Here is a 26,461-nt window from a genome sequence, read left to right as displayed (position 1 = left end):
ATTTTATTTTTTACGAAAATAATTGAATCCCTGTAAAAATTTTATAATTTATGAAAATAATAGAATGATTGCGAAAAAATTTGTAAATACACTCGACTCTCGGATCTTTGCATTCAGTTCTTTTACACTCTCGCTTCTTTTGCAATTTTTCTCCCGCACCTTTTACCTTTTATATTAAATAAATAAATGACTATCAAATTGTCAAAACATTTATTTCGCGATAACTTTGGTTATCTAAAGTAAATAAGAACAGCTCCTCCATTATGTGATTAAAATTATATTAAAATTTTAATTATTATAAATGTAAATATAAAAACTAAAACATAAATACTGTCATTAATTTACATATTTGATTATACATATTGTTTTGTTTTGCGTTACCATAGCATTTGTTTTGGTAAAAGGTATGAGAGGATTTGGTCCCGTAAGTGCAAAAGATCCGAGAGTCGAGTGTAATGAAATTCTTGTGAAATTTTTATTATTTATGAAAATAATTAAATGTTTGCGTAGAATTTTATTAGAATTTTTTTTAAATATTTGAATTCTTTTGAAAAATTTTATTACAATAGTATTAAAAATCATTGAATTGATGAAAATTTTTAAAATTAATTTAATTTCATAGAAGAATTTAATTATTTTTAAAGATAATTGAAATTTTGATAAGAATTTTAAAAAAATTTTAAACATAATTGAATTTCTGCGAAGAATTTTATTACCTTTGAAAATAATTGAATTTCTGCAATCATTTGCAATTTCTCTAAAATTCTCCAAATTATATCGTACAATTTACGAACTTTTCATCCTTTTTGAATCAAATTACAGCCTTTTTTTCGAAAAAACGGACTTTTACGGACTTCAAACAAAGTTACTGATTTGTACGAGATTTACGGACCTAGTTCAAGCCCTGCTATTTTGTAAACTTTTTATATTTTCAATCGAAACTAATTTTAAAACTTTTTAATTTAATTTTAATTTAAATGCGAGGAGTTGACCTTTCTAGGTTTTTGAACTATCCATTTTTTGAACATTCGAAGAAATTGGACTTTCGAGATTTAAAATTTTTGATGTTTTGAAACATCAAGAATTTGGATTTTCGAGGAATTGAATTTTATTGCTAGTTCAAGCCCAGTATGAGCCCTGGAATCGTCATTTTCGCGAATATTGTCATTTTTACAAATTGTTGATAAAATCAGATTCCACGCCACCTACAATTAAGTGGCATTAAGGAAAAAGAAGTAAAGAAAAAGTTACGAAAAGAAAAAAGAAAGAGATGAAGGAAAGAGGAAAAAAGACCTGAATAATAAAATAAATGAGATGCATATTGAAAAATTGTATCATTCGTTTATCGTGCAACTGAATTGATTCCCCTTTGTTTTTAACGGAATTTAATTTATTGCTCGAACTACAAAGCTTCTTTGAAGGAGGAAAGTGATGAAATCCCAGTGGATTCTAATGATAACATTACCAACATGTTGAAGAATTTATTTCGAAAAGTGCTCGAGGGGATTAGTAAATTCAAGGGTTGCTATGTAGTGTATATAGAGAGAGGTGGTGACGTTGAGACGTTGATAATAACGTGGTGAGTTTACTACATGGTCCTGAATCAACCCCGTTCCATACACTCGTGACCATCATTTACAACCTACATGTGCTACTTGTATAGTTGTATTCCATTAATACCACCCAGTTAGAGGTACTAACACGTGTTTCCAAACTGTCCTTGTCATACCATCGATTACCAGTACTGATTAAATAATAAAATAACTCATTTTTCCAAAATTTTTACCGTAAATCGAAAACGTATTTCGGTCCAAACATTTTATTTCGCCCAACGCATTTTTGACCTAAGCTTTTGAAGAATATTTTTACATGTTTTGAGATGAAAAAATGCACGATGACTTAAAAAATAATATTTAAATATTTATCTTTTCCTGTATAAATAGAGCAATTTTGGAATAACTTGACATTTACCAGGTAAAATTATTTAATTTTATCTTTTCCTGTTGTATTTAATAAAGATGCATCGGATTTATTAATTTATCATCTTCCGGTTGAACCTCGGAACATATTAAAATATTCATATGAATTAATTGTTTTCCTGTCTTTAATTGAGTTTATACTATGCAAGAGAAGTTTGCAGGTCTTGCACTCATCTACTAAAATCTACTATTTACTACTTTTTTTTAACGAGATTTGCTACCATTTGGATACTTTTTTTTATTTGCTACACTAAAAGCTATTTTTTTCCATGTATGAGAATTTACACTACTTTAAATTTGTTAACAGTTGAAATAAAAAAATTATTTAAAAAAATTCTAATAAAGTTATTGGAAAAAATTCAAAAAATTTTAATAAAATTCTTTAAAACGATTCAATTATTTTCACAAATTTTTCGCAATTCAATGATTTTTAATATCTACTATTTTAATAAAAAATTTCCCAAAACAATTGAATAATTAAAAAAAAATGTTTATAAAATTCTTCGCAAACATTCAATTATTTTCAGAAATAAAAAAATTTTCACAGGAATTCAATTATTTAAAAAAAATTAATAAAGTTCTTCGCAAGAATTCAATTATTTTTATAAATAATAAAACTCTTCTCAGAAAGTCAATTATTTTTTTAAATTTGAATAATAATCGTTGCAAGAATTCAATTATATTTATAAATTTTAAAACTCATCGCAGGATTTCAATTATTTTTAATACAATTTTAAATGAATTCCGTGAAAAATGCAATTATTTTAAATGATTTTGTAATAATTTCTTTATTAGAACTTAAACATTATTTTCAATTTCATTTTTAATTATATTTCTTGAAAGAATTTAATTACTTTCAAAAAATTTTAATGAAATTCTTCGGAAAAATTCAATTATCTTCACGGATAATAAAATTATTCGCTGTAATTCAATTATTTTTAGAAATTTTTATAAAATTCTTCGCAAGAATTCAATTATTTTTAAAAAATTAATATACTTATCCCAAGAATTCAATTAGTTTTAAAAAAAATAAAATTCTTCTCAGGAATTCAATTATTTTTAAAAATTTTAATAAAATTCTTTGCAGAAATTCAATTATGTTCAAATGTTTTTTTTAAATTCTTGTCAAAATTTAAATTATCTTTAATAATACCTAATAAAATTCTTCGCTAAAATTCAATTATTTTCAAAAATTTTAATAAAGTTCTTTGCAAAATGTCAATTATTTTCAAAAATTTTCCTCAATTCAATGATTTTCATTATCTACTATTTTCGAGTATTTGAATAAAATTTTTTAAAAGAATTCAAATATTTAAAAAAAAAATTTTTTAATTCTACGCAAATATTTAATTATTTTTATAAATATTAAAAATTTCACAGGAATTCAATTATTTAAAAATTTTTTCTAAAAATTCTCGTCAAGAATTCAATTATTTTCATAAATATTAAAATTCTTCTCAGCGATTCAATTATTTAAAAAAAACTTTAATATAATTCTATACACAAACATTTAATTTTTTTCATAAATAATAAAAATTTCACAGGAATTAAATTATTTAAAATCAAATTTGGATTCAATTTGAATTCAATTATTTTCATAAATAATATACAATTTTCAAAGGAATTCAATTATTTAAAACACAATTTGCATAAAATTTTTTGAAAAAAATCATTTCTCAAGAATGCAATTATTTTAAAAACTTTATTAAAGTTCGGTAACAAAAATTCAATTATTTTCATAATAATAATAATAATAAAACTCATTGCCAAATTTCAATTATTTTTTATATAATTTTTAATTAATTTCGCTAAATACGCAATTATTCTTAAAAATTTGAATAAAATTCTTCGAAAAAATTCATTAATTATTTTTAAAAATTTGAGATAATTTGTTTCTTATTGTTAGAGTGTAATAATTATTTTCATTTCATTTTTAATTTTATTTCTTGAATGAATTTAATTATTATCAAAAATTTTAATGCAATTCTTCATAAAAATTCAATTATTTATTCAATAAACTATTTATTTTTGCATTTAAATAATTTCATTCTCATATAAAACTTTCTGATAAGAATTAATTTAGAATTGAATAAAATAAAATGATTAAAGTTTTGAATAATTTAATTAAAAAATCTCAACAAAAAAATTATTGAATTTTGAAAGAATTAATTTGTAATTTTTAGAAATAGTTAAATTTCAAAAATGCGTTACATTAAAATCATTTGGAATATTTTAATTCCTGTAGAGAAAATAAATAGGGGAGTGTAGTCAAGGTTGGATCAGGTACTGACTGTTTTCTATAACTTCTCCTGTCTACCGAATTTGACGATTTCCTCTTATATTATTGATATTATTGGAAAGTTCTACCAAAATGCAATGTTTTTGCTAAACATTGTAAAAAAGTTGGTGTCACTATGTGATAAAACGAAATAAGCGCCATTATCCAACCTTGACCACCTATTCAACCTTGACTACTCTCCCCTAAGTATTAAAATATTTACTTTAAAAGATTTTTCTATTTTTGAATGTAATTGAGAAATTAAAAAAAAATTGAGTCGTCGTCAATTATAAATTATTTGAATATTTTCGAAATTGATTATCTATTTTCTTATTTTTGCTACCTTCAGTTATTTAATTGTCGTTTCTATGATAAGTTTAAAAAATGAAGATCAAAAATCAATAATTCCTAGTTGCTAAGAAATTAACTTCGATGAAACAAAATTGGACTCTTCCTCTTTCATCCACCAACCTTCAGAGAAGAAATCAAGTTGAAGTCCACAACATTGATCAACGAAAAAAATTGTCCACTTAGTAAATTAATTAAAAATGACGCAGCAATTTGACACAAAAAAATTTAGAAAAAAAAGATTGATATTTATATTTTGATAATAATTATTTTACAATTGAATATTAAATTAAAAATAATACTTATGAATGCATTAAATAAATTTTTTTCGTTTTTTAAACGTTGTGGACTTCAACTTCGTGAGAAGAATCACCCAAAAATTAATTTAATAAGTTTTACATTTAATCAGATTTAATTATGAATTAATTATAAATGTTATATTTAATTTGTGTTTCAAATATGAAAAAATATTTTCGAAATATACGATCATAATAGATTTGTGGTCAATATTCAAAATTTTCCATAAAGAATCGCCGGCAGAAGGAAAATTTAAAATATATTATAAATTTCTTTTTCCTTCTCTATTTAATATTGAAAGGGAGATAAATATGTATCAAGAGAATAGTAGTAGACTATACAAGTCTAAAATGGGTGAAATTCACTATTTTATGATAGTGAAGCTATCTTTGAACATAAATCAGTTAAATTTTTTAACAGGGTTGAATTGCATAGTGCCGGGTACATATGGGTCTCATGCTGGTTTCAACGCGGTGAAATAAATGCGGTAATAACTCGAATGATATGAGATCCGTCGCGTTAACTCGGATGGAATATTACCCGTGCGCTTGCGAACATTTGTAAAAGCGTAATCGAGCGTTATGCACGCAACGAACAATTCAAACGTCCGAATAGCATTTTGTTCACGATTGAAATTGTTTTGAAAATCGGTCAACCAAAACAAAACGAAACCACGTTCCTGGCACTAACAATTCAGAAATTATTGAAATTCTGCAAAATATAAAATCGCTCATCGCAAACAGTATAATATGTATATTCGGACTCATAAAAGCATTGCGTCACTCGTAAAAGGAGAGCAAGAAAATTTATTTCTCCGTTTCCGTAAACTTTTTTCTACTTTTTTAAATATTTTTGTCAATAAATTTAAATCTTTAATGAGGACGAAAAAATACATACATAGTCATACAACCTATAAAAAAAATGTTTATTTGATTCGAATAACCGATTACTTGTCTCTATTGGCAAATAAATATTTACTAGAATCAAATGATTTTGATTTAAAAATTAAAACAAATAACACAGTTTTTTTGCAGATATCAAATTAAGACTAAAACGTGTTAAAACATTGCTTCGCAACACTTTTGATTCTTTTTTGTCTCAATTTGATATCCTTACAAAAACTGTGAAATAGTATTTGAATCGATTTCAGTATTTTAAGCAAATACCATTTAATTGCCTTAAAATAAAAATTATTTGATATAAATAATTAAATAGTAATTTAAATAAAAATATAAATACTTTATTTGATGATAGACAAGTAATATGCTATACACAAATATTAACATCCAATAATATTATCTTACTAAATAATTTCAATTCAATAGTTAATTAAATAAATTTCAATAATGCTGTTCAATACCATATTACATTCTTTCCACAGCTCTGATAATTTATATTAAATACGCATTAGCAATATCAGGAGTTTCGGAACAGAAAGCAATTTTCTGTTGTTACACTGAACAAAAATTGATTTCACTCAAATAACCGATTACTTGTCTATTAGCAAATAAATATTTACCCATATCGGATAAATTTTAATTAAGACAAATTATTTTTTACTTATATACTTCAGAAAAGTGTGGGGAATTATTTTAACATAAAAATAGATTAAAATAAACTCCAGTGCATTAGTCCATCAAGAATAAAAATAATCCATTGATTAAGGGTTATCACAAAAATTTAATTTTAGTTTTTTCCTGATTTTCAGACAAAATTTTCCCCTTTTCCCTGACTCTAAAGAATATTCTAATTCACTCAAAAAATAATTAGATACTCAAAAAAATTGTTCTATTATATTTATTTACCTACAAATTTCTTTAATTGTAAAATTATTCGAAAACATCAAGAACTTGATTTTTAAATAAATATTTAATCATTATTATTTTTTCAAAGAAATCAAAATTTCCAAAACATTCAAATTCAAACCTTTTGAAATTCAACAACTTAGAAGAATATTATAAAACATGAAGAAATGGATCACTCCGAGTCGAAAAAAATGGTTAAATATGATAAATTTTTTGCATTTCATACAGAAAATAAATAATATATTTTATTTTACATTATCAAATACTTTAGTATTAAGTGCACAAAATAAATTAAGCCTTTATTAATGATGTCTCATTTTTTCGTGTCCTCTCATATAATTTTTTTTTTTAATAGGTATAATGAAAAATAATTTTTTCATACCTCAGGCACAAAATAGGCGCTTTTAGATAGCAGCCGACAGGAACTAAATGCCATTCATTTGTCCACTTGAATAAAAAGGGCGACCTTTTTTTCCCATGGGCAAAAAAAACAGCTAGTCCCATGCGTTATTTGTGCTCATGGGAAAAAATGCCGCCATTTTCATACAAGTCGAACAAGTGAATGACTTTTACTCCATGTCGTCTGCTATCTGAAATCGCCACTTTTGTGCCTTTGGAATAAAAAATATCGTAAGTAACACGGGACTTAAAGGCTGCCAAAAAAATCACCGTAAATAAATGGCTGCCTTTACGTACCTTGTTGCTTAATATACTATTTTTTAATCATTTTTCATTTTGTCATTGCAAAACGTAAAATATTCTCCCAAAGTATTAAAGTTTTTTGAAAAGGTCAAAAATACCTTTGGCGAAATAAAATGGTTTTCAGCCCTTGAGCAAATGAATTAATTTATAAATATCGGGAATTAAATATGTCACACTGCAAAAAGCATGGAAAATATGATTTTTAATTATGTAGTTATAGTGCCTTATAATCATTGCAAATATGGTAATTTGTTGGATAAAAAAAGGATAATTTTTGCTTTAATTATAAAGAATTTACTGTCACATGAGTCACCTTTTTAAAAAAACTTAAAAGCGTATATTCAATATATTTCTGTGCATAAGTGATTAATATGACATTATCATAGATAAAAACATTGTTTTAATGAAAAACACTATGTATTCTTTATCAATATTCACAAACCTTCCTTATATTAATTATTTTCCCTATCAATTTATTGAGTCATAAAAAATTAACTATATACTTTGTATTCAACTAAATTATCAGAAAAACGAATAAATTAATTGTTTTACTATTTTCATACAGCAAAACCTAAAATGCTTGCAATTTCTGCACATTTTGTCTGATATATTTTTATTATTTTTCAGTATATAAGAATATTAAATTTTACTAAAATTTACTTAATAAATTAATATCGTGAATGTTAGAGAAAGTAAAAAGAAATAGTAAAAGGTACTTTAAATTTTTTTATATAGAGAATTAAAAAACATCGGGACTCATTTTATTCTCAAAATTTGATTTGACTCAAATTTATTTTTAATAATTTTCATTTCAGATGAAATTCATTTGACTTAAATTCCATTAGACACTTTAAATTCATTTGACATAAAACTTATTGAACATAATTCCCATTTTATATAAAAACCACTTGACATCAATATTTCATTTGACCTAAAAAATCATTTGATGTAAATTTCAGTTAACGTAAAATTTATTTGATATAAGGTGGATTCCACGTCAGTTCAACACACTTATTTTCATGACTTGTTGGGATTTGGCTGTACTTTTGTAAATTTATTACTTTTATAGTCATAAACAACTCCACCAAATATTTTTTCAAAATTTTGAAAATTACCAAAAATATGTCATTTTTAAAATGTTTGTCTTTTTTTTTTGAAAGTGCTATAACTTTGGTTCTAATTAACCGATTTTGGATTTTAAAAAAAGGATTTTTTTGGTTTTAAGTATATTTTAAGTTAAAATTAATATAAAAAAAAGAAATTCAAAAAATTTTTTTTTTTGATATAAACTTTATTTGTCATAAAAAGATTATTTGACAACAAAATATAGGCATGAATTTTAAAATTATTGTCCAATCGTAATGTTCTCGATAATAACTGATTGGCTACTTTTAAAATCTATGCCGATATTTTTATGTTAAATGATCTTTATGTCCAATAAAGTTTATGTCAAGTGATTTTTATGTCAAAGTGAATTATATGTTGAATGAGAATTATGTCAAATTAAATTGATGTTAAATAAACTTTATGTGAAATAAAATTAATGTCAAATACAGTTTATGTCAAAATGAAATGTATATCGAATGAATTTTATGTGAAATAAATTTTTTGTCAAATGAATGTTATGTTAAATGACCTTTAGGTCTAATAAATTTTACGTTAAATGAATTTTATGTTAAATGACCTTTAGGTCGAATAAATTTTACGTCAAATGAATTTTATGTCAAATGAATTTTGTGTTAAATGGTATATTCGTGCGTCTTAAAATTTCCACCCTACATGATAAAAAATTCGGTGGTAGTTTTTAAGAATTCAAAATGGCGAATCCAATATGGCAGACGACAAATGTAAAAATTAATCGGATTAACTTGTTACTCGGAGTTTTTTTTAAAAAGTTAATTGTAAAAAAAATCCCACTGTGATGCTTGCAAGTGATTTTTGAAAATGTTTTAAAACTCATTTAACATATCAGGCCCATTTCAGGACTTTTTGGAAAATCTTCTCTATATATTATAAGGTAAATAAATTTTAAAAAAATCCGGCCAAAAGTTAAAAAAAATTAATTTGTTTATAAAAAAAAAAAAATTTATTTTACATTTCTTAAAAGTTGAAAGAAAACTAAAACTTTCATTCTTTGACAACTTTTTCCTAAACTCAATATTTTCGGACTTATAAACTACTGAATATAGGTATACAATTAAAAGTCCAAAATTTCGAGAATTCATAACTCGAAAATTTGGACAATTAAACAAAAATAAAAAAATACGTATCTGTTTTTTTTCGATACAGAATAGGAAAAAAATATTTTTGGCCGATTTTAAGAGGTCGACTAAAATCTCACGTAGAATTGCTCATACATATATAATTCAAATCTTTTATCATATAGCTTCTACAAAAAAGTTCTTTGTGAATTTTCTAATTCATTTGTTTACAATTCAATTTTACGAAATTTCGATTATTCGGAAATTCTTCAATTAAATATATATTAGGAAATAAAAACTTTAAATAATTTCAAAACAAAATTCAATTACTTTTTTAAAAAAAAATATTTATAGGTACAGAATTTTCAGTTAAAAGTAATAAAACATTCAGATTTTTAAAGATTTTAATTTGAAATCTTTTAGAAATTCAATTATTTCTAAAAATTCACGCTATAATGCTTTAAATATTCAATTATTATCTAAAATTCACTTTTAAATCAATTTTTATTAAAAAATTCTAAGAGAATTCAATTTATTTAAATACAAAAATAAATAATTTAATGTTTCTTAAACTTTAATTATCATAAAGAATTTTATCAACAAATTTTTAAATAACTGCATTCTTTTGACGAATTTTAATAAAATTTTTAAGAATAGTTTCATTTTTCCAGGAATTTGAATAAAATTGTATTAAAAAAAATAATTGAAATTCTGCGATGAGTTTTATCATTTATGAAAATAATTGATTTCCTAATAAGAATTTTATTATTTTTGAAAATATTTAAATGTTTGCGTAGAATTTTATTAAAATTGTTTTTAAATAATTGAATTCATTTGGAAACGTTCATTAAATCAGTAGACATTGAAAATCATTTAATTGAGCAAAATTTTTGAAAATAATTGAAATTTTGACAAGAATTTGATTACAATTTTTGAAAATAACTGAATTTCAAAGAATTTTATCATTTATAATCGAGAATTGAAATTTTGACGAAAATTTCTTAAAATTTTTGAATATAATTGAATTTCTGCGAATAATTTTATTACTTTTAAAAATAATTGAATTTTTGCAATCATTTCAAACTTCTCCAAAATAAAATTTTTTTTTAGTGTTTTTAACTAAAATTCCATCAATATAATATAAATTAAATATTTTTAATAATTAATTAAATTATATACATACATTCAAGAATTTAACTAATTTCAGAATAATTTAAATTATGAAAATTTTTGCAAAAATCTAAGTTCTTAAAAAATTTATGATTATACTTTGAAAAAGATTTCAAAAAAGAAAAACTTCTTTTTTTTATTAGAAAAAGGTGAAAAGGGGACAAATCACCAAAAAAGGGGAAAAAGGTGACAAAATTGAAAAGGGAACGAAAGGGGAAAATGGGAAAAGGAGACCACCTGTAATGCCTGTGGTTATAATAAATAGGTCAATTATAATAATTAATAGGTAAACATCGTTCTTGAAATTTTAATAGATGGAAAAATTTTTTTTTAATTTCAAAGAATTTTCAAAGAAAAATCTATTCCAAATTTTCTATATGATGCTTAAATTTTTATTTGCTTTTCTATATTTAAACAATATTGACGTTGCTTTACATAAATTTTTTGAATCGAATTTTCTCTCATATAATGTTTCTTCTTCCTCAAACGGCATTATTAAAAAGTTTTCATGAACACTTAAATAATTATTTTTTGCCATTTTATTTAAACAGTATTGACGTAAATATTCAATATTTTTGTTCCCTTGAGTATACTCTTTCGAACTTAACCTTTTTCGTTTTTAAAACAAATTATTCTACACGGGAAGTTTTCAATATTTTATCAAACATTAAAGCAAACTTTCATAAACTTATTAGAATAAGTTTAAAAGTTTAATTTAATTTTTGATTAACTTAGAAATTAGGTAATAGTTTTTTTAAAAAAAAACTCGTTTAATTATAAGGCAGAAATTTTATTGATTTAAAAATTTACAACGTAGAATTTTTAAAACAGACCGGGATTATAAGTACATGTTATTGAATAAGAAATTTGAAATTCAAAGTTTCGTCGCAAAGATTTTTGCAAAGTAAGAGTGTCCCTGATTAATTACTTATTGGCATTTTCCACTTTTTGTATTTGGTTGTTGAAGACAGAATCCACTACAACAACTTCCCATGCTTCCATTGGATGTACATTTTTTTCCATTTTTAATGCAGGACAAAACAGAAGGAGCCATCATCATTAAAATTGTTACAATTAACAGAACAAGAATTCCAGTTGATAGTGATTTTGACATTTTGATTTTTGCTTTTCTAAATAAACAATTGAAAGTTGAGTATAAATGAGTATTATTCATAAAAAAATAAAAATATATTTAATAATACAAATTATCCCGAGTCGAAATTTAAGCCCTACTTTCACCCTGAATTTTCAGGGTCTATTGAGTGTTAGGAGTAGTAAAGTAGGGTCTAATTCTAATACAATTAGACCCTACTTTGACTCCCAACACAGGCGGAAATTTGCCAATCTTCTATTTGGAGCAGCAAAGGAGGGTCTACTTCTAAGAAACTAATACCGTACTTTTAAACCTCGTAGACCCTATTTTCATACTCCTAGACCCTACAATTAGAAAAAGAAAAATTTGAAGATTTGCTCAGATTCAAATGAAGCACTTGGGATCAAGTAATGCATTAAAAAATAATTTTAAATTTTCTTTTAGAATGTAGGGTCTAGGAGTATGAAAGTAGAGTCTACGAGGTTTAAAAGTACGGTATAGGTTTCTTAGAAGTAGACCCTCCTTTGCTGCTCCAAATAGAAGATTGGCAAATTTCCGCCTGTTTTGGGAGTCAAAGTAGGGTCTAATTGTATTAGAATTAGACCCTACTTTACTACTCCTAACACTCAATAGACCCTGAAAATTCAGGGTGAAAGTACACAGTAAAAAGAAAATCTTATTTTAAGGCACGAAAGCTGCCTTAAATTAAGATGCAACATTTTTAAGACAGTCAATGTTGAATTTACGCACGTTTTTCGTATCCTTTAACATTATAGCAGACAGTGTTGAATTTAAGGTAGCTCTTAAATTAAGATTTACTTTTTACTGTGTAGGGCTAAAATTTCGACTCGGGATAATTTACAATTATTGGAAACGAAATATGACACTGAAAAAAAGCATCGAAAATATGATTTTTAAATTAGTAATAATAATTATTGCTTTATTACCAAAGCATTGCAAATATTGCTATTTTTTCGGTAAAAAAGGATAATTTTTGCTTCAAATATAAAAGGTTTACTGTCATATGCCTCGCCTTTTTTAAAGAAACATAAAAGCGTATTTTCAATATATTTTTTCTGTAGTTAAGAAGCATTAAGAAAATAACTGATGGTTGTACTTACGATGTATCGAATGTGAAGTTTAAAGATGAAGGTTCTAGATTGGTTATTCCTTACAAAACTTGAGGGGTTTTTATAGGTTGCATATAAGGAAATGACAATTTCTGTTAATGAGTGATTAGTAAGACATCGTCATAGATAACAAAAATAATTGTTTTAATAAAATATGTTACGTTTAGCTTATCGGTGTTTACAAAATTTCCTTATATTAATTATATTTCAAAATTATCAGAAAACACGCGAAAAAAGCAATAAAATAATTGTTTACTACAGCAAAACCTAAATTGCTTATGTACATCAACTCAGCGGGACAACTTGAAAATTTTAAAGTCGCATTATTGGACAATCATTTTTAATGGTTAGTCAGTCAATCAATTTCAAGAGTTGGATAATCTAAAACAAACCCCTAACAATTTTTTAAGTCATTTTTTAGACATTAAAATTTTTGAAAGTTGTTTAATTTTCTGAGAAAAATTTCACTACTTTTGAAAATAATTGAATTTCTGCAATCATTTGTAATGGCTTCAAAATTTAATTTGTTTGAGTGTTTTTAACTAAAATTCTTCTATAAATCCATTATCTTTAATAATCAATTAATTAAATCTATATTAAAAAATTTAACTAATTTCCTAAGAATTTTAGTTATTAAAATTTTTTTTAATTTCTAACTAAATTCATTTAAAATTGAATTTTTACAAAATTTCAAATTAAAACCTTTTGAAGTTCATCTACTTATAAAAATTGTAAATGCAACTCTTAAAATTGAATTAATTTTGAAATATGTAAGAGATTTCAAGAATAAACACAGTAACATTTAGAAAACAACAATTTTCCAGGATTTCGATAAAAATTCCCTCACTTTTACAGGTTTTTTCAAAGTTTATAAAATTCCCTGACATTTCCAGGTTTTCCAGGTTTCCCTATATTGAAATACAAAAAGCAAATATAGTGCAATTATTTTCAATTGCAACGTTGCAATTGTAATTTGTGTATTTAAAAAATGTGAGATTTTGAATTTGCCGAAATTTCTATTGAAATCTATTAAAACAGTATACGTCAGTTGGAATTTTTATGTGGGTGTAAACTGGCAAGATATTCGGAGATAGCATTATCCAAAGTAAAATATACACGGGCGAGACAAACGCGTGAATGTGGATTTTGTGTTCAAGGAACAACGTTGCGGAAAATTGACCGCTTTGCCAATGTCACCATTTACAGTGAAAATACCTCGTGAAAATGCATTGCCAGGACATCGAGTTCCCAACGGTTCTATTCCACACGAAACCCATTTTTCACCGTCAATGGCGTAAGAAATCGTACTCAAGAACTACTTAATCTTCCCCAGAAGAAGACCATGTCAACTTTTTAAATATAAGATAATAAAAAGGCCATTGTTTCATGTGCATTATTTTTTTATAACTATTTTAAAAGAGTGTAATAATTATTAATTATCAAAATATATAATCTATAAAATAATTATTATACACATAATAAATATACATCAAATTTTACCTATTTTTTATCTACAAATAAAAAAGGCCCCAATAGCTTAATAAAATAATAATTTTTTTAAAAATTGATCAATTAGATATTTACTTGAATCAAATAATATTTATTGAAGACAGCTAAATGGTATTTGAACCAATAATTTTAGTATTTGAAGCAAATACCGTTTAATTGACTCAAAAACATATTATTTGATTCAATTAAATATTTAATTGATAATAGTCAAGTAATCGGTTATTTGAATCAAATAAATTTTTTTTCAGTGTATAATTTTCAGTATTAAATTATAACCAAAGGACGATTTAGTATCCAAATCGGTACTGAATTGGCCCCTTTTTTAACAGTGTAGAATAGCAATAAATAAAATTGCATATTTAATTTTTGATTTTGCAAATCTATATTTTTCATTTAGAATGAGATGATAAATGTTTCATATGGTATAAATGCACCAACATTTAAAGTTAACAAAAATTCTAATTTAACTCGGTTATCACAAAAATTTAATTTTGTATTTCTCTGACTATTCTCTAATTTCCAGACAAAATTTTGACTTTTTCCCTGACCCTAAAAAATATTATGATTCACTCTAAAAATTATTAAACACTCAAAAAAATTCGAAACCTTTTCCAAAATATTTTTCTTTTTAAAAATATTTTTCGAAAAATTTTATGCAAATTCAATTTTAAATAATTGAATTCCTATAATATTTTCAAAAAATTACTAACTGACATAAACAGCAAAAACAAAATAAAACCATTAGAATCGTAATATTATATTAAAAATTTGAATATAAAAAAGAAATAAATAATTTTCGTTCATTTGAACGTTCAGAGCTTTAGGGATATTTTTAAAAAATAATTCAATCTCTGAGAAGAATTTTGTTATTTACTAAAAATAATTGAATTCTTACAACAAATTTTATTAAATTTTTTGAAATAATTGAATGACACTCAAAAATGTTATTGTTTGTCAAAGTAATTGCATTCCTGCGGAAAATTTTATTAAAATTTTAGGCAAGTTCAATTTTAAATAGGGTAAGTGTGTCAATTGTGGCGGATGCTCCAATTATGGCGACTTTGTAAAAAATAGAATTATTTACTATTTTAGAATAATATAGTTATTTGAAAATGATAGAAAAAGTTCTTTTCGACCTTACTCGATATAATTGTACGAAAAAAAACACATTTGAACTATTATTGGTTTAATTATTTAAGTACAAAAATTGTGCCCCGCCATAATTGGCACATTTTCATTGAATGTGCGTGCTCCAGTTATGGCGCGCAACACAACCTCTAAATACACGTTATTTTCCCCGCCGTAATTGGCGCGCCGAAATTGACTCAACCGCGCCATAATTGACGTTTTTAATCCTAATTCTTATTGCTTTAATTTTGTTTAAATAATTAATTTTTATAAAGTTTTTATAAAAGTTTTATTATCTATATGACACGGGCTTTTAGTTTAATAAGCCACAAATTTACTTCTTTCATTATAATTTTTGAATTTTCTATTTCAAAGACGGCTAAACCAGAACCGCGCCATAATTGGCACACTTACCCTAATTGAATTTCTGTGAAAATTTTATTCCTCATGAAAGTAATTGAATGTTTGCGCAGAATTTTACTAAAAATTTTTTTAAATAATTGAAATCTTTTGGTAAATTTTATGAAAATAATTGAAATTTTGACAAGAATTTTATTAAAATTTTTGAAAATAATTGAATTTTGACGAAGAATTTTGTCAATTTATAAAGATAATTGAATTCTTGAAGATAATTAAAAAAACTTTAAATATATTGAATTTCTGCTAAGAATTTTATTACATTTGAAAATAATTGAATTCTTATGATGAATATTGTTATTTATGTAAATAATTGAATTTTGCAAAAAATTTTATTAAAATTCCTAAAGATAATTGAATTTTTGGAAGAATTCTGTTTTTTATCAAGATAATGAAATTCTTTTGAAAAATTACGTTTTAACTTTCGAAATAATATTGAATTCCAGTAAAAAATTTTATTATTTGTAAAAATAATTGAATTCTTGCGAAGGATTTTGTTAAAACTTTTAGAAATAGTTGAATTTTTTTCAGTGATTTTATAAAAATTTAAAAGAATTCAATTATTTCGAATAATATAATTAAAATTAAATTCAAAAATAATTTAATTCTTGCGATGAATTTTCTTATTTATGAAAATAATTTAATTCTTATAAACAAATGTTTATCGAAATTTTAGAAAATAATTTCTTTCAAAGAATTTTATTAATTTTTTTTAAACATTTAAATTCTTTTGAGAAATTTTATTAAAATATTAGATATTGAAAATATCTATTTCAGAGAAGAATTTTATTATTTATAAAAATTCCTAAAAATAATTGAATTTCTGGAAGAATTCTGTTTTTTATCAAGATGATGGAATTCTTTCGTAAAATTAATTTAAACTTTTGAAATAACTAAATAGGTATTAAAAAATTCAACTAATTTTAACAGAATTGAAATAAATTTCAAAAAATTAGTTCTATAAAATTGTTGATTAATACGTATGTTAAATTCAGATTTTCAAAGATTTTTATTTGAAACCTTTTGAAATTCATTAATTTTTGAAAATTTTAAAGGTTACTCTTATTAAATGCAATTATTTTTGAATTGTTTAAGTAAAATTGTTATGATTAAATAATTTCTAAGTTATAATTTTATGATAAATCTTCAAAAATTAAGTTATTTAAAATAAATTATATTTTATTTTTAATAAATTTTAATTTAAAAAAAGTTTTTTTTTATTTAGAAGATTAAAAAGAATTAAGTTAAAAATATCTAAAAGAATATCATTAACTAAATGAAATAAAAGGTAATGAAAAATTTTAATTAAAAAAAATAAAAAAAATTCCTTCGAGCCGGATTCGAACCAGCGACCTATGGATTACTATTTTTCTTAAGAAGCCAACTACAGTCCACCGCTCTACCAACTGAGCTATCGAAGGAGTTAGAGGGAAGTCTGATTTTTTCAATGACCCTAGACCATGAGAATATATGGAGATTTCTGTCAATAATATTAGAAAAATAATTATAAACATTAATTTCAATGGTTTAGACTTTCTATTCTATTTTGACATATTAGAGTCAAGAGATAAATTATTTAATTATTGTACACTAAAAAAAAAATTTCCAAATTAATTTCCCATTCATTCAAAATTACATATATTTAAAATTTAAATATAAAATTTAAAATATTAATTCATGGAAACTATTCGTAAATTATGAATAGTAATAATAGTAATTAATATCAGAAGATAAAAAGACCTTGAAAGTAAGATATACGAAAAAGGTAATCATGCAAGGACGTCAAGGTTACCTGAATACGAGATGAATGTGAACGTAAAAATCATCGATCATTGTAAGATGAATAATAAAATTTTAACACTTAAAAAAAGTTATATTCATATATAAAAGAATTCCTTTTCATTCGTGAGTAATTTAAAAACTAAATACACTTTCTTCGAGAGCATTAAAAACAATATAAACATCATAATGTTCAATTGAACATAACATAAATAAACAAAAAGCACGTGTGTTATTTCTATATAGAAAAGTAAATATAAAATTCAATTGAAATGAATTCGCAATTTTTTATCTAATTTTCATTTACACGAATTGTATTCCAACCACAGTACTAGATGAAATTTATAACCCAACTTCTATAGAAATAGAATAAATTCACTGACATTTCTTATAAACATCAAAATTATCAACTATTTGTTGAAAAGTCAAGAGGAGCAGAAAAATAAATTAAAAATCTCTTACCTTGAATTAAATCCTTTCACCATATAACCTCAAAAGAATATATCAATAATGGAACACAATTATTAAAAGGAAAAGACACAAAACAACGATTTTCACTACATTTTGTCGAAAATTTCAACAACAATTACAGATAATGTTCGTCATTGAAAAGTAAATTAAACATTTTTAGAACCGGCATGAAAAATTTTAACAAGACGGAACAATTTTTTTTTGAGACAGATTCAATTGACTCCTTTGTTTGTCTACCTAGTGGTAGAAACTGAAACTAAAGTATATCTTCACTTTCACGGGTGGGTGCTACCATCTGTCAGAAAAATAACAAATGTCTTCAAAAAAAAAAAAAAAAATATTTGGAAAATTGTTTATTTTGAGTATATTTTATAAACATATGATAAAGAAATGAATATGAAATTTGTTTATTGCGAGACAACAACAAAAAAAAGTCTGATAAAAATGAGAACACACCCCTTTTAAAAACTTACGTAAGTGTAAACAATATACGCAATTTCACCAGTGCTTGATAGTTCAAGATCTTTAAGATTCACTTTATTAACAATTACATATATTGACTTCTAACAATGATTGGAAAGCAATATTTATCTGGAGATGACATCAGAGAACTAAGAGTAATTTTCGATGTATGAAAATAAACTTTTTATGACAAAAAATGTTAGAGTTTAAATCTAACTTCGTCGAAGTGAAAACAAGAATACTAGTTTTTGAGTAAATGAGATTTGTGACGTCAAATGTGAATCCTAATATGATCATGAGGATTAGAGGGCTTAAATAATGAACATCGATTTTATTTATCAATAAATGTATATTGACGAAATGTAATATATAGAAAATGAAAAACCGAACATAACCTCCAAACGAATATTTTGAACGTAAGTATTTTTTTTATTTACATTTTTTTACTTTTACTCAACTTTTTATTTGAGTAAAGATTTACTTACTTTTTACGTTTACTCTACTTTTAATTTATTTTATATTTAATTTTATTTATTATGTCAGAGTTGGTTTTTTGTCAACTTTTCCATTGAATTGCCTCGACTTTGACAGCTCCTTAAGTTTTTCTTTTCAAAGATTGAATAGTATAAGATATATTTTAAGATATAAAAATATAACTTTTATACTATATTAATTAATTAATAATTCAATAATGAGTTTAATAGAAAATGGAGCAAACTGTACTGGGAAATATTAATCCTGACAACCCTGATGAAGAAAGTTTTAAAAGAGAAGAATCTTGGTACGATGAGAGAAATTACGTCGTTCCTCTTCATCAGCAGGAAGTACAAACTTCATACAACAAATTTGATAATGATAATAGTGAGTTGAAATATTTTTATATTTAAAATAGAAATTTTTAAATTATGATAAAGAGAGAATGCGAAAAAAATACTATAATATACTAAAACCTACTATTTACTCCTTTTCTTTATGATTAGCTACCATTTGGAAACTTTTTTCAAATTTGAGACACTAAAAGCAACTTTTTTCTTTGTTTTTTGAAAAATTTCATTACTTTGAATTCACTATTAGTTGAAATAAAAAAATTATTCTCCAAATTTTAATAAAATTCTTCTTAAAAGCAGTCAAACAATTTTTATAAAATTCTTTAAGACAATATTCAATTATTTTAAAAAATCTTTTGAAAAATTCTTCGTTGAAATTCAAGTATTATCAATATCAACTATTTCAATAAAATTTCTCTAAAGAATTCAATTATTTAAAGAAAAAAATTAATAAAATTAGAATTCTTCAGAAATACGATTATATTTCAAAATAATTTTAAAAAATAAACAAATAAAATTCATTAAAATATTAAATCCATTTCAATGATAAAACCTTTCGAAATTTAATTATTTCTAAAAATTGCAACTGTAATTCCAAAATTCAATTACTTTTTTTAGAATTTTTGAATAAAATTATTGAAAAACTTTAAGCATTTTTAAAGAAATATAATATAATTAATAATTTTTTAAAATGAAAATTTTAATATTTTTATACTTTTGCTTCCCTTAAATTTTCAAGGAATTTAATTTAAAAACCATTTAAAATTTCATTAATTCCTAAAAAATTCCTGTTATAACGCTTTAAATATGCAATTATTTTATAAAATTATAACTGAAATTTTTTTTAAAACAATTTCTGTCAGAATTCAACTACGAGAATTGAAGTATTTAATTAGAATAATTTTTGTAAATTCATAAAATAATTATATTTTCAAAAATACAATTATATTTATAGATAATTTTTAAAGATGAAAAAATAAAATTTTTTAAAATATAAAATGTTACAAAATTCCCAATTGTTTCAATTTTTTAAAATTATTTTTGGGAATTCAAGTCTATTTTTAAAAAATTTTATTACTATTTTTAAAAACCTAATTTTTTCAGAATTTCCAAATCAAGGAACTACAGAATCAAATTTTTGTGATTTTTATAAATTGACTAAAACGAGTTTTTTAGCCGTCAAATTTTATTTTTCGATAGCTACTTTTTCAGTAATTTCTTCAGTCTTAAAACTACTTTTTGCTACATTTTTTAAATTAATTATTATGTTCGAAGCATGTATAAAGTTTTATTTAAATTTTAATTGCAGCTCAATGGTGGCGTGAAGCGTCAAATGTTTCTAACATGCAATTAAGTCAAGAAGAAGGTCCAAGTAATGTTCCAACTTATTCACTATTAGGTAAACTATTTTCGTATGTTTTCAAGTTTAAAAATAAATATATCAATGGAAAAAAATGTATTCAAAGAAAATAATTTCCAGAGCACATGGTAGAACCACAACAATCCATAATTTTACAAACTACAGAGGAGATTCTTAAGAAGGAAACAAAAATGAAAGGAACTAAGAAAGTTAAATCAACGAAAGAAGCAAAAGATGCTATTAAACGTTCGAAACATCCTGAAAAGTGGAAAGTGAATGTTAAGAAGAATGCCAGATTAAGAGGAGAGGAATATATCGGCGTTGGAGGTGCGTAATTTAAAATTTGGTTAAATTATCAACGCAACCAATGGCAAATTATTATATACACAATTATTATATACACGGAGAGAAAAAACAAGGCTTTTCCCTGTGACTTCAATTCATGCCTTTTTCAGGTAGCAGTTTCACCGGATTTCCCGATGAATTTCTTGCGTTTAGCGGTTAGGCCATGCCTTAGCCCCTATTGGCCTTAACTCGTTGCAAGAATCTCACCGGGAAAACCCGTGAGCGTCCTGCATTTTTACTGTGATAATTTTCACGCGTTAAATGCATATTTTTTCATAGGTAAAAGCCTTGTTTTTTCTCTCCGTGTATAACTATCTTAAAAATTAGTGATTCTTTCCAGTTCCATATTTATTCGTATATAGTTTCAATACTATTATAAATATATAATAATATCATATATTCTGAGACAGGGAATTCAGAGAAAAGTCAGGGATTTTTATTAAAAGTAATGGAAGAAATTAAATTTTTAGAATTCATAAGAAAATTCTGAATTTTGGTATCTTTTTTGTTTGCCTCATAAACTATGAAATTGACATGAATTCTAATACAAAACGTTCACATTTTTCTATTTCTGACAATACTTTCTTTTTAAATAATTTAATTCTTTAAGAACTTTCATAAAATTATTACTTATAAATTATTTAATTAATAATTTTACTTAAATATTTCAAAATTAATTGGATTTTAAAAGAGTTGCGTTTACAATTTTCATAAATAGATGAACTTCAAAAGATTTTAATTTGAAATTTTATATGAATTTAATCAGAAATTTTAAAGAACTTAGATTTAAAAAAAAATTTTTAAATTCAAATTCTTCTGAAGTTATGTTATATTTTTTAGTATTTAATTAATTATTAAATATAATGGATTTATAGAAGAATATTACTTAAAAACACTTAAACAAAAAAATTACAAAAAATTGCATTAATTCAATTATTTTCAAAAGTAATAAAATCATTAGTAGAAATTCCATTATTAAAAATTTTTTTTTTAATTTTCGTCAAGAATCCAATTATTTTTATAGATAGACAAAATTCTTTGTCAAAATTCAATTATTGTCAAAATTTCAATTATTTTAAAACATTTTTCGTAATTTGATGATTTTTAATATCTACTATTTTAACTGATTTTAATCAAATTTACCAAAAGAATTCAATTATTTAAAACAAACTTAAATACAATTCTACGCAAACATTCAATTATTTTCATAAATATGTAATAAAAATTTCACAGGAAATCAATTATTTAAAATTAAATCTACTTAAAATTTATAGAAAAAAATTTTAATAAAATTCTCCACAGGAATTCAATTATTTTCATAAATAATACATTTTTTCAGTGGAATTCAATTATTTAAAAAAGTATAATAAATTCGTTGCAAGAATTTAATTATATTTAATAAATCCAATAACTCGCCCGACGCTCGGAGGAACGCGCAACTGCCAGTCAGTGAGCAGTGAGCGCCTCTGGGCCACTCACTGCTACCCGACTGGTATTAGCGCGTGCCTTCGAGCGTCGGGCGAGTTATTGGATCCAAGGCCTCAATTATTTTCAAAAATAATACAATTTTTTACAGGGATTCAATTATTTTCAGTAAATACTAAAATTCTTTTTAGGAATTCAATTATTTTCATAAATAATAAAACTTATCGCAGAATTTCAATTATTTTAAATACAATTTTAATCCAATTCCTCGAAACATGTAAATATTCTTAAAAATTTGATTAAAATTGATCAAAAGAATTCAATTATTTAAAACTTTGTTGATAAAATTCTTTATGAGAATTCAATTTTAACAAACATTCAAATATTCAATTTAAATTATTTATTTTTTAATCTAAATAATTGAATTCTCGTAGAATTTTCTAGTAAGAATGGATTAAAAAATGAATTTCAGTTAAAATTTTAGATAATAATTGAATTTTAAAAGAATTACAGTTTGAATTTTTAGAAATAATTGAATTTTGAAAAAGTTGCAAATTAAAATCTTTGAAAATTTGAATTTTTCATACTTTTAACTGACAATTCTGTAGAATTAATTTAAAAAAAAAAATTTTGAAATTATTTCAAGTTTTTATTTTTTAATATATTATTTAACTGAAGAATTTCCGAATAACCGAAAGTTTGTAAAATTGAATTGTAAACAAATGGATTTGAAAATTCTCAAAGAACTTTTTCAAAAATTATTAAAAATAATTGATTTAGAGAAGAATTTTAGAATTAAAAGTTCTAGAAAATAATTATTGAATTGAAATGATGAAAATAATTTTGAAGAAGTTACAGTGACAATATTCTTATAATTATAAAATATTGATTTTATCACTCAATCAGCTTTAATTGTTTATAAAACATGAAGAAATGGATTACTCCGAGTCTTCGACTCGGAATTATCCATTTCTTTATAAAACATGAAGAAATGGATCATTCCGAGTCGAAGACTCGGAGTAATCCATTTCTTCATGTTTTATAATAAATATTTTTATAAGTTGTTGAATTTCAAAAAGGCTTGAATTGGAAATTTGTTGAAAATCTTAATTTCTATGGATAATTAATAATAATTAAATATTTATTTAAAAAAGAAGTTATTGATGTTTTCGAATAATATTTTATAATTAAAGAAATTCGCAAATAAATGTAACACAACATTTTTTTAAGTAAAGTTTTTTCCTTTATTTTTAAAAAATTTAAAAATTTTCAATTTCATTTTCAATTATAATTTGTAATCGATAAATAGAATTTGTCAATATTTTTTCCTTTATTTTTAAAAAACTGAATTTTTTTAAAACAATTGTAATTAAGGGCATCCGGGAAATAATACTGGTTTCGTGATAGACGTCTCATTTAAAAAGAAAAGAATATTTTGAGTCGGGATTTTTTGGTAAATATAGAGAAATGCTCTGGGACCAGCGGTCCTCTCGGAATTTGGAGAAATTTTGATAAATAATTATTGAAAAAAATTGTTTAAATATACGGAAAAAAGAGGTTTTTCACGGTTCAGTATAGACGTCTCATTTTGAGAGGATAAAATATTTCGGGTTCATATTTGGAGGGGTGATAGAGAAAGACTCTCCGAGGAGCGGCCCTCTCCGTTTTTGCAATAATTTTGCGAGGAAATTATTTTATTAACGATTGAAAGTGGAGTAATTTGAGGTTAATACATTTCCCTCAGTTCAACTCGCGACCACTTCCGAGAATTGGCGCCACCTCCTTGACCACTGACACATAGATCCACTTGTCTGTGTGCTGACCGCCATATTGTCTCCCACTTTCGCCCAAAATCCAACTTTTGTAATTTCGTTTTTCAATATTTATTTCAAAAATTACTTGTAAATTTCGAGAATATTATTTATCATCATGAATTCCCCTAATTATCATGATAAATCAGAACTAAATATCTCTAATTATTTAGGAGTGAGACGACACGCGGGAAAACACTTTTTGGGCTTGATTTTTCCCGGATGCCCTTAAGAAATAGAAATGATGCAAATTATTTCCTTGTGAAAATTGAGAATTTTCTCCAAAAATATTAAGAAACGGGAATATGTTTTTTTTCTCAAAAGAAAAGAATGAATTTGTGAACAATATTGTTATTGAAAAATAAAAATGTTTGCATAAAATGGTTATATTTCCTATTTCTTAATCATAATTTTACAATTAACAATTTTCTAATATTTTTTATAAAACAATTAATATTTCATACTTTTCTCCTTCTAGGAAAAGTCGTCCCGGCAAAAGTAATGGGCCCACCATGCGACTGTCGAATGCGATGCAATGAAAAACTAAACGAAACATCTCGTCAACAATTACACGGTGTTTTTTGGAAGACATGCACCTGGGAACAACGTAAGCAATACATTGCCTTAATGGTTAAGGAATCGCCGAAGCAACGAACGCGATGTCGTGGTGAAGTGAAATCGGAAAATCGAAGACAAATCACCTTCACTTATTCATTGTTGATAAACGGAGATTTTATAACTGTCTGTAAAAGTATGTTTCTCAGTACATTTTCCGTATCGGAAAAATTCGTACGCCACGCCATGGATAAGAAACGATCGTCACCAGGTGGAATTATAGGTCCTGATCAACGTGGTCGACACACGCCGAAAAGTAAAAAAAGTGAAATTGTCCGCGATCGGATACGCGAGCACATTAAATCATTTCCCACTGAAAAGTCGTCACAGAATCTCAAAGATCCAAATGGATTAAGATATCTCGATTCGGGATTGAGTATAGCGTCCATGCACAAATTATATGTCAATAAATGTAAGGAAAATGGTGTTCCGAATGAGGAAATTGTCAAGGAAAGCTACTATCGAGAAATGTTTAAAACAGAATTCAATTTAGCTTTCAAACCCCAATCGAGGTGAAAAAACATTTTAACGACAAAAATTTTACAAACACCCAGGCCTCGGATATTATGACCTTTTCGACTTTCTTCGACTATTTTCAAAAAATGACACTTTTTTGATTTATTTTCAAAAATCGCGACTTTTTCAACTTTTTTTTCCAAATAATGCCAAAATATATCGCATTTTTAGTTAAAAATACAACTGACTTCCAATTCTATAGTGTAAAATGTATAACTATGGACAATACTTCCAAAAAAAATATTTTTCAAACTTTTCTAATTAAATTTTTGAAATATACGATTAAAACGATGTTGAATATCTGAAATTTTGTAAAAGAAAATTGAAGATAATTGATTTTTTTATAGCATTTTATTACAATTTTTGAAAATAAACTTTTGAAGGATTTCAAATGTAAATTTTGAAAATAATTGAATTCTCAAGGATTTTAATAACAAATCTTCAAGTGTAATTTTAAAAACGAAACTTAATGAAAAGTAGCTTTTAAAAATTATATTAAAATATTTTTGAAACTAGCGTAATTATAGAATTTTTTCATTTTAATTTATAAAATCAATTATTTTCAATATTTTCAATTACATATTTCTGAAGAATCAAATACATATAAAAAAATAATTATAATTAAAATTTTTTACAATTATTTTTAGTATTTTGGAGAGAAAAAAATTTTTAATTACAATTCTTCAAAAATTTGATTAATCCTTTTATATTTTTCAAATATTCAATTATTTTTAAATGATTTCACCAAATTTCAATTGTTTGGAATTGCATTTCATTGAAAAACCATTAAATT

General features: G+C 24.2%; 2 protein-coding genes and 1 non-coding gene across 5 annotated transcripts in view; 1 reads left to right on the top strand and 2 right to left on the bottom strand.

Moving 5' to 3' along the window:
* LOC122510856 (protein Vhl) overlaps positions 1–18,912 on the bottom strand; it is a 70,183-nt gene extending 51,271 nt beyond the window's left edge. Inside the window, exon 1 of one of the 2 annotated variants that reach the window (XM_043625806.1) lies at positions 18,781–18,912. The gene's annotated coding sequence lies outside the window, so the exon portion shown is untranslated. Of the gene's footprint in view, positions 1–18,298; positions 18,550–18,780 lie in introns of those variants that run through there. The other variant, XM_043625800.1, reaches the window with a different exon arrangement.
* Positions 17,383–17,478, bottom strand: Trnay-gua. The gene is made up of 2 exons: positions 17,442–17,478; positions 17,383–17,418 (listed from the first exon to the last, which is right to left on the bottom strand). It is a non-coding gene; the product is annotated as a tRNA-Tyr (tRNA).
* A 131-nt stretch (positions 18,913–19,043) lies between the features above and the next one.
* On the top strand, positions 19,044–26,036 carry LOC122510842. 2 transcript variants are annotated; one of them, XM_043625781.1, is made up of 5 exons: positions 19,044–19,185; positions 19,474–19,630; positions 20,906–20,995; positions 21,077–21,283; positions 25,016–26,035. In XM_043625781.1, the coding sequence occupies exons 2-5, from the start codon at positions 19,477–19,479 to the stop codon at positions 25,666–25,668; spliced, it is 1,104 nt and encodes a 367-aa protein (XP_043481716.1). In that variant the 5' UTR covers positions 19,044–19,185; positions 19,474–19,476; the 3' UTR covers positions 25,669–26,035. The 2 variants fall into 2 exon arrangements, with proteins under 2 accessions (XP_043481716.1, XP_043481725.1); XM_043625790.1 differs by having other exon boundaries at positions 19,046–19,185; positions 19,466–19,630; positions 25,016–26,036.
* The last annotated feature ends 425 nt before the right edge of the window (positions 26,037–26,461 follow it).

The sequence above is a fragment of the Leptopilina heterotoma genome, unplaced genomic scaffold (genome assembly GCF_015476425.1).
Source record: "Leptopilina heterotoma isolate Lh14 unplaced genomic scaffold, ASM1547642v1 Lhet_121, whole genome shotgun sequence".
Taxonomy (NCBI): Eukaryota; Metazoa; Arthropoda; class Insecta; order Hymenoptera; family Figitidae; genus Leptopilina; species Leptopilina heterotoma.
Note: the sequence above shows the minus strand (reverse complement) of the source record. Positions and strands in the feature narration are given on the sequence as shown.